Below are 9,532 nucleotides of genomic sequence, written 5' to 3'. Positions count from 1 at the left end.
ACCTATTCCAGACCTAGTATGGGAGGACATTTCCATGGATTTCATAACAAGATTACCCAATTCTACCAAAAAGACGGCTACTATGGTGGTAGTGAATCAACTAAAAAAATATGCCCATTTCTCTCCATTACCTCGAAACTTCACTAGCCATCGAGTGGCTGAGGTATTTGTTGTCGACATTATTAAAATCTATGGTCTTCCCCATTCCATCATCAGTGACTGTGATCCTCTGTTTCTCAGCTCCTTTTGGAGGGAATTGTTCAAGCTCCAAGGAACTACTTTGTCCATGAGCATAGCATACCATCCTCAAAATGGATGGCCAGACGAAAATCCTCAATCGTTGTTTGGAAATGTACCACCGCAGTTTCGTGTCTGGAAAACCTGCTCAATGGGTGAAATACTTAGGGTGGGCTGAGTATTGGTACAATACAGCATACCACTCAACCACTGCAACAACCCCATTTCAAGCCCTATATAAGAGACCACCCCCCACTCTCTTGCAATATGTCCTAGACACCACATCCAACGCAACTGTGGATCACGAATTGCAGTCTCGTGATTGAATTCTGTGAGATCTCAAGCTCAGTTTGATAAGCCCACATGAAGGTCCAGGCAGATAGAAGGCGAACAGACAAGGAATTCAAGATAGGGGATGGGGTGTTTGTTAAACTTTGACCCTACCGACAAACTTCAATTGTCTTGCAGTTAAATTATAAGTTGTCCAAGAGGTTCTGTGACACCCAAGAATACAGCAAGTACCGGACCCACCTAGGAGATCGATGAGGTGTCCCTACCAAGAATATGATAAGTACCAAGGGATTTGGGAGATCAGTGAGAGTGTGGAAACTTTAGTCCCACATCGCCGAGGGAGAGATTATTGGACTAGTTGATAACCTCTAGCCTCCTTAACATGGTACAACGCATTTTAAAGCCTTGAAGTCCATGGGCCAAAGAGGACAATTTTGTACCAAGGTTAATGGAGTTGAGCCATTACAAATGGTATCAAAGTAGACCCCGACAGTGTGTGGGGCCATAGCAGAGATGTTGTGCCTAAAGGGGGGAAGATTGTAATACCCAAGAATATGGTAAGTACCGGACCAGCCTTAGAGATAAGTGAAGTGTCCCTACCAAGAATACGGAAAGCACCAGGAGATTTGGGAGATCGGTGAGGGTATGCAAACTTTAGTCCCACATCACCTAGGGAGAGATTATTGGGCTAGTTGATAACCTTTAACCTCCTTAACATGGCACAACGCGTTTTAAAGCCTTAAGGCCCATGGGCCAAAGATGACAATTTGGTGCCAAGATTAATGGGGCCAGGGCATTATAGGTTCTTCGGCCCATTTCAAGTTCTAGAGCGAGTAGGAAAGGTGACTTATAGGTTGGACATACCAACTTATGCTCAAATTCATCCCGTGTTCCACATCTTTGTGCTCAAACCTTGTGTGGGAGATCCAAGTCCTCTGCTTCAGACCACCCCAAATGTTGCCCCAACAGCCCCTAATAACCTGGAATTAGCCGCTATTTTGCAGTTCCATGATCTGATTCATCAAGGACATACTGTTCAGCGAGCTTTGGTACAATGGCAAGGATTACCCCTTGAGGAAGCATCATGGGAGGACATAACTAATCTTTAGCAGCTTTTCCCAAATCCAAAACCTTGAGGACAAGGTTTTATCTCAAGGGGAGGGTAATGATACGACCCAACCACAAGAAGGGCCCAAAAACACTGCTATTGATGACATGGAAAGAGCCTCTCCAGCTGAGCCACGATGCACAACGAGGAGCAGGAAACGATTGTCACTATTAAAGGATTACGTGGCATAAAGATGAAATTGCAAGGAAGAATTCTATTAAACGTCATGGTAGGTTGTTTGAGGATGATTGGGTGGGAATATTTTGTCAAGGAATATAATCGGTAATGGGAAGGCCTATATATGTAATCTGGGTAAGGAAGGAAAAGGGGAATGAAACCAATTCCTCTCATCTTCTTCTTCTTCTTCTTAGGAGGTTGCTACCCTCGAAGCTAGCATTTCTTGGTATAATTTCTCATTGAGTGTATCATATTGCCTCTAAGTTCTATTGTCCAGATTTCAAAGGGGTTGCCTCTTGATTAGACAAACTAGTTAACTTAAACCGACTCATACGATCTATCGAATCTTGGTACTATTTTAATTGTCTTTATGTACCTATATGATTAAGATAATTTTCCAGTGATTAGGTTTTTCACAATTTCTTTTCCAGTTTATCTTTTCTTATTTAGTACAATTACAGTTGCATTATGTTATATCTTGAGTGCATTTTTTATATTTTTAAAGATGGGGGAATGGGTTCCCCTAAATTGTTCTTTGTATAACTTGATTCTATCCTATCGTTCCTGTCCTTTCAAAGTCACACTTCCCTAGACCCCACGATTCCAATATTCCGCCCTGCACACAATCGACCTTGCCACACTCGTCGTACCCCTTCGTCCAGCAAACATTCTCAAGCCTACAATCGACGAGGTTGCAAATTGTTGATAGAGAGAAAAAGGAGGTGTAGGGAGGGTGGGTCGCAACAGTGAAGTGAAGGTGGGAGCATGGAATGCAAGGAGAGAGAGTTGTAATTCACCAAAAAGTTGCAGAGATCACACTGATAGTTTTCGTCCTCAAGAAAAAGATTTCACGATTTGGGACATTTGGGAATGTTTTATTGTTCAAGATGATTAAAGGGTTCATTAGAGTTGTTTTTTGGATGTTTGAGGTGAGGTTATAATAGTCATTCCTATTCATAATTAACAAAATACTAACAGTGTAGGTGTGTTTGTAATTTCTCAAACCTATAGGTGTCTAAGTGTCATTCTTGAAAACAGAAGGTTAGGCTTTGATTTATAGCATAAGTTCAGGGGGTGATAGTGTAATCTTCTCTTATTATTTTCCTTTTTCTTAACATATTTGGTTGGCAAGTCCACTGGGATTATGTGCGAAGTTCCTGAAGGCTTCTTTTATGTTAAACTTATTTGAAACCTTTGTTTTGTCATAAATATCGAAGTTAATCTATTGGTGCCACCTACCAACACCACGTACTTCAAGGCGGATCAGGTTCACAAACGAGATTGTAATCTCGTACATGAACCTGATCTGTTTTTTTTTTTTTTTGGTAGAATACATGAACCTGATCTGGTCTCACGTACTTTGGATTTTCAGAAATAAGTGTTTTCCAAGCAGTTTAGCCCTATCCAACTTTATTAATGAATGCTACATATAGATTGGTTGGTTATTGATGTGCAGGGATTAGGAACCACTAGCATAAAAGCCAGACGCATCGTGCAAAGAGTGTTTCTACTTTCTACAAAAAAAGAAAAACGAAAGTGTCTTAAGGCACTAGAAAGAGAACGGAAAGTGGAAGTTTGGCTTGACAATTCCGAATTGGGTAATTGGCAGTATCAGGTACTAAAGGGATAGTCATGAGAACATTGAGTGAAGTACACAATTTGGATTGACAGCTGATGGACAGAGTTTTCTCTCTACTTAATATTTTGTTTCTTTCAAACATAAGAGAGCCTTCATAAAATAAAAAAGGGGAAGCGTTTCGGTGGGCAGCACCGTGCTCGGAGCCCAGAAAGCATGAAAAACATTATCCCACAAAAATTTTAAAATTTACCAAACATGAGAGCCACTTGAAAACAGACTGAAATAAGGTGGCAATGGGATTCATCAACTGAAAACAAATGAATAATCAGCTATGTCCAACATCCCCAGTATTCCAAATCCAAGACAGTAAAGTAGATAATTTGGGTCGACTAAAAAAAAAAAAGAGTAGATAACATACCGAAGGATCTCCTATGTGACCTCTAAGCAGGACTATTTTGTCTATAAGAACCATCTATCTTGCACATACATCCCTACGCCCATGGCCACTTTCTGGGCTACCATATGGAGAATAAGGGAGCGACCTAGAGCGTTCTCTTCTTGATCTACCACCATAAGGAGAACGCCTAGGAGAATAATCACGGCCCCCTCGATAAGGTGAGCGCCTAGGAGACCTTCGATACCCATAATCATCACGGCCATAGCCACCACGATACCGACCACGATCACCACGATAACCTGCTACCACAAAGAAATGGAACACAACGACCATATTATTATGCCTGTATAACAGAACCCACAATAAGCCACTTGAATCCTTAAAAGTAAGAAACTCACTTGATTCCCTGGAACTTTTCATTCCAAGATAGTTTCCAGGTGTGGGTGTCCTTGGGCGTTTCCTCCTCGACTGAAATGAGACAAAAGCACCTCAATTCTTGATCCTTGAATAATAATAAACTTCAAGGTTGGAGAAGCACGAGATTGGTGAAGAAAATGAAAACACAAAGCTAAATATACCAGAGGTCACCAATATTCAACATTAAGTCAGGAGGAAAGATTAACTATGAATAACTGAACCCCAAGGGAAAAGCCCATTGAATATAAAAATGGCTACAAAATGGAAACAAAAGGGGAAAAGAACACTGGCACACAACTAACAGCGCCATCAAATGAATGTCAGGTGTGAGGTACCATAAATGCCTGATTAGAGAGTTGTTGGTAATGTCCGTTGATTAGTTGATAATGTTGAAGGTGAATGCTGAGGTTGTTTAGTTGTTGGGCTATTGCCTATGTTTAGTTGATCAGATGCATGAGAAAAGCTGTTAAGCTGGCCACTGATCAAGCCTGTGTGACTTAAGTTGAGATGGATGAACTCATCATCTTTGATTGCTGCCAACATAGCTGACGCAATGTCTTCTGAATAACCAAAAACCTCGAAGTCAAGAGAGGATGACCAATTAAAAATATGCCTTCACTCACATCACCTGAGCACCAAAGGAACAAAAAAGTTACCTTCTCCACAGTTATATACCGGCCTTCCAGAACTGACTGATTCAGATGTTTGATGCAACGGTCAGCATCTTCTAAGGTGTCCATGGTCACAAAAGCAAAACCCCGAGAGATGCGTGTCCGAGGCTCCACAACCAGTCGACATGAAATTACCTAAATCAGCAAGTCAACATTAATACAACTACAAAGGGACAAGTGGGAGTGGCATCCAAACCTAACTGCAAAACTAACCTTTCCCTCCCTAGAGAAATGATCTTCGAGGTCCCTTTCTGTGACTCTTGTAGACAGACCAGTTACATAAAGTGTATTACCAGGATTTGAAGCATCCCTGCCATCACCAAAGGTCAGACGTTATAACCATTAAAAAGATGCATATATTAAGAAACAGCATCCTCAGAACTGTTACAAACCTGACACGACTCCCAGACCTTGACCTAGAGCGGGATGGGGACCTGGGCCTTGATTTGGACCTGGACCTGGACCTGGACCTGGACCTTGATTTGGACCTGGATCTAGATCTGGAATTTCCTTGCCAAGGGGAAGGAGAATGTGAAGACCTGATATTTTTTAACATATATAAATATAAGAAGCACATCCAGGATGGGAAAAAAATAAATTAAGAGCTCACAAACTAGAAAAGGCGACAAATGATACTAATTAAAATAAATGTGAACATTTTCCATATAGCTTCATAAGTGAAAGTAATGAGCAAGTCCTCTCCAGGTTGCAAATGGTCTTGCCCTGTGAAACCATGTACGATTTGGAGAGAAGATGACAGGGAACCCGAGCAACACAAGGGCAAATCACTAAGTTGGCATTAAAAAAAAAAAAGGCAATGTCTACACAAGATTGGCCAGGAGAAATCCTAGGAAACAGCAGCAAAAATGTAAAAAGAAATACTTAACACTTGGAAGGTTCTAGCCTTCTAGCGATTGATTTAGCAAAGAAATCACCAGCAAGTAGAAATTTAAGCTTTCATTCAATGAATTCAATAGATACAATATAAAGGTGAAATATCTCTTACTTTTTTGCCTCTCCCTTCTCTTACAAACACTTACTAATCATTGAGTTCATGGTTTTCTTACAAGAATTCTTTTACAAGACATTAACACAAAGTCCAAGATGATAATCCCCAAACTATGTTCCTCCACTACATGGGGCCTCACATTAAAGGACTAGCAGCCCAATGGTACTACAAGCAAGTCCAAGATAACCTGATGATGCTATTATGGGTTGAAATCCAGCATTGGTGACATCATCTAGAGATCTATCCTGAACTCGAAGATGTTGTAAACAATCGACAAGAAAATAGTTATATACATATATATATATATTGAATATGATGGTTTGTTAGATTTTTTCTTTCCTTCACACTCCGCCACAAGAAACCAGCAACTTGGGCAATTTAGGTTGGTGGCAGGATATGTTTTACCTTCCAGTTGGAAATTACACCCCTTTTCATAATTATTATAAACAAAAATACATTAAAAAATCACAATGATGCTGTATACATTTCCTTGCAGAGTACCTACTATGACTGATGTCGCCACCCAAGTACTTGTCTGAATGTTTTGCACAGATTGCAAAACAACAAATGCCTAAGCTTATTATTCATCATGTTCAATAAGCTTGAGTGTCTATCGTTAAGGGAGTCAATACCTAGATAAAAGAATTATTTGTGGACAGCAATACAATTTTATAAGCAGAAACAACAATGCTCTAGGAATAGTTTTCTAAAAAAGGCATAATCCATTGTCTCCGGCTAACACTTCTGCAAGCTGCACTTGAATAAAACCTATATTTGCATGTTGCCCATATCATAGCCCAAAACCCATTAAAGTAGAAAATCTTTACAATTTTAATTTCTTGACCAAAAACCCATTTATTGATTTATTTCAAGCAATCAAAATTAAAATAAAAATCATACCAAAGAGGGCCTAAACCCTACCAATGGAGGCTTAAATCTCAAGCTCCTATATTATAACTTAAGCTTCTATTCAAGTTGATCATATTAGATCTATAAAATCCAGATACACTAATTAAAGTACATGTGTCTTGTGTGTGTGAGTGTGTGTGTGTGTGTGTGTGTGTGTGTGTGTGTTTGTCATTTCTGCATGTAAAGATGCAAGGGAAAAGAATATGTTTGTGATTCAACCATTAGACAGCAGATGATTAAATTAGGCAATAATAACTAACAAAATTTATCTTTCTCATTAGTTTATAATTTAGAATTGATGTGCTGTATGAGCTCCTAGCACGGTGTAATGACGATCAACTTTAGAATAATTGAGCTTCGGCAAAAAGCACAACAGTCGCTTACATTACAATATAATTGGCTTTCAAACCCCCATATAACATATCGAAGAAATCATTACTGCAAGATGTAGCCTTAACACTTTCATTATTTCTTTTTCTTTTTCTTTCTTTGGGGGTGATAAGTAAACCTCAAGATATGGTTAATAATTAGCTCAAAAATACCAATTGAAATTCTGATTTAGAAGAAGAAAATTGCACAAGTTCCTAATCCTGAACCCCAGAATCTTTTTCAATAGGGCATATGCAACCAGCCAAAAAACAAGGTTTCAGTTGTGGTGAAATCCAACATGTGCGTGAGCTTTGCACTTTGTATCAGGTACCTCAAAGGATTTGAACCACCAAAAGGCACCTGAGAAATTTTCCAAGAACCTCGTAACAAGCCAAGCTTCATCCCCAAGGTGTTGGCCTACAAAATTCTTGCAAAATGTAGATTTACACCAAAAAAAAAAATGATAATCAAAACTGGGTGCTGGTTTCATTTTTCAAAACCCTTTTGCCTTTTCCATGATCACAATGTGCTCTCCGCTGCAAAGACCAATAGTGCCAGACTGCCAGTAACCAAACAAACTGCAGGATCAATATTTCAAGTCCCTCAAAACTCAAAAATGATCAGAGTACACTCTCCTCAACGAAGAACAAGCATTCGATCTTTTAAATACCTCATAACTTAAGGATGCTAGGTAACTCGACACTCCATTACCTATCCCAATAACTATACTTCATGAGAGATACTGATTGCAAATCGTCTCTAATAGCTTATGTATATTAAGCTAGGGCAAAGATTCCCATGACACTAGGATGCAGATCAGTTCTCCACACCCCCTCACATTTTCAGCTTAGTGGAAGATTCGAAAGGGGGAACCCTCATACACTATATGAATTATAACTAAGAGTTTGCAAACTGGAACTAATAAATTTCGGCTTGGTGGAAAAATGGGCCAAAAAAGATAAGATTCAGTGTATACGAGCGTTTCCACCCCTACAATTTCTATTTTGACGTACTTGAGTTTAACTGGAAGATACTTAACAAATTTTACTTTGTCAAGACTCGGGAGTCAAAATCCAATATTTGCAATCAAATTAAACAAGAATTTAACATTTTTAATTAGCCTAAATAAGACCTTTTTCTATGGAAGCTCCACTGGTTTGATAAAATAGCATGCTCAAAGCCTTACATAATCAAGGTTATTTTACTTCATAATACGCTAAGAACTTCTCCAACCATGTCGGCCAGCATGTTGTCCACTCCTATCGGCGTAAAAAATCAGATACTTCACACGTTTTAGAACAATAAGATCGAAAGAGAACACAACTCTATAAGTTTCATGGATGGAGGAAAAGGGAATCCAATACCACCGCCGATCTGCTTAAAAGTGACGGCAAAAAAAAAAAAATCTTTGCATTTTCTTCCTATTTTCTTGTTTTGTCCCCCTCCCAAATCTGCTCAAGGACACGAAAATTTCTATTCTTTTTATTTTTCTTCCCTTTTTCTCGTTTTCTCCCCCTACACTGTGGCTTTCGGGTGGTTTTGCATATCAAATGCATCTCTAAGGAACAAAAAGCTGATCGAAACAAAATTTCGCTAAAACAGAAATGAAAGCGATCAAGATTTTACCTAGCACGAGGAGAATCCGCCTGCGCAAATGGAATAAAAAAGAGAAATTAAAAATAAACACATACTGAAGAAGACTTGAGTAATAGAAACGGAAAATGAGTTCGGTGGCTTGCCATTCTGAAACAAATGGGATGAACCTAGACGACGATAACAGAGACACTAGGGTTTCCAGTTTTCCGACTCCGGGAGTTGTGGTCTATTGTTTTTGTACTCCGCGACAATCAGAATATATAGGGACGCTGAGGAGTGAGGACTGCTGCTGCCACATTCATAGAATACAGGATTGGGAGGATTGGGATCTTTTTCCTCCGGGTACTGATAGATGGGCAGTGTGTCCAATGGACCGCTAACCGACGGTTGGATTGGGATCACGACGTCTTTTAAGTTACCCTTAAATTGTGTTGCAGGTCCAGTTGGATTGATGCTTACCGATAAGATGTCGTTCGATTACACTTATATTCTTGGAGAGGGTTCATTCACATTAGTGTTTACATTCGTTTTAATATCTTACGAATAGAATATAGATAATAGTTTGATAAAATTGTTTCAAATATATTTTTATAATAAGAAAAGAATGAAAACAATAATCATGTAAAAAAAAAAAATTAATTCAAATATCTTTTAACATACCATTACACTAAAAGGAAATAAATAATGGTAAAAAATTGTCTATTACATAAAATGTCATATAAAGGTCATCATTATAAATATCAATAAGATGAGTCATATGAACACAATGATT

The 9,532-nt window shown here is 38.9% G+C and overlaps 1 protein-coding gene across 1 annotated transcript; it reads right to left on the bottom strand.

Moving 5' to 3' along the window:
* Positions 1-3,670: 3,670 nt before the first annotated feature.
* On the bottom strand, positions 3,671-9,037 carry LOC122080379 (serine/arginine-rich splicing factor SR45a-like). Its single transcript, XM_042647338.1, has 7 exons — positions 8,904-9,037; positions 8,791-8,810; positions 5,270-5,416; positions 5,091-5,187; positions 4,863-5,012; positions 4,188-4,257; positions 3,671-4,088 (listed from the first exon to the last, which is right to left on the bottom strand). Exons 1-7 carry the CDS (start codon positions 8,904-8,906, stop codon positions 3,865-3,867), a joined length of 711 nt encoding a protein of 236 aa, XP_042503272.1. The 5' UTR covers positions 8,907-9,037; the 3' UTR covers positions 3,671-3,864.
* Positions 9,038-9,532: the final 495 nt, after the last annotated feature.

Source organism: Macadamia integrifolia, chromosome 5 (assembly GCF_013358625.1).
Source record: "Macadamia integrifolia cultivar HAES 741 chromosome 5, SCU_Mint_v3, whole genome shotgun sequence".
Taxonomy (NCBI): Eukaryota; Viridiplantae; Streptophyta; class Magnoliopsida; order Proteales; family Proteaceae; genus Macadamia; species Macadamia integrifolia.
Note: the sequence above shows the minus strand (reverse complement) of the source record. Positions and strands in the feature narration are given on the sequence as shown.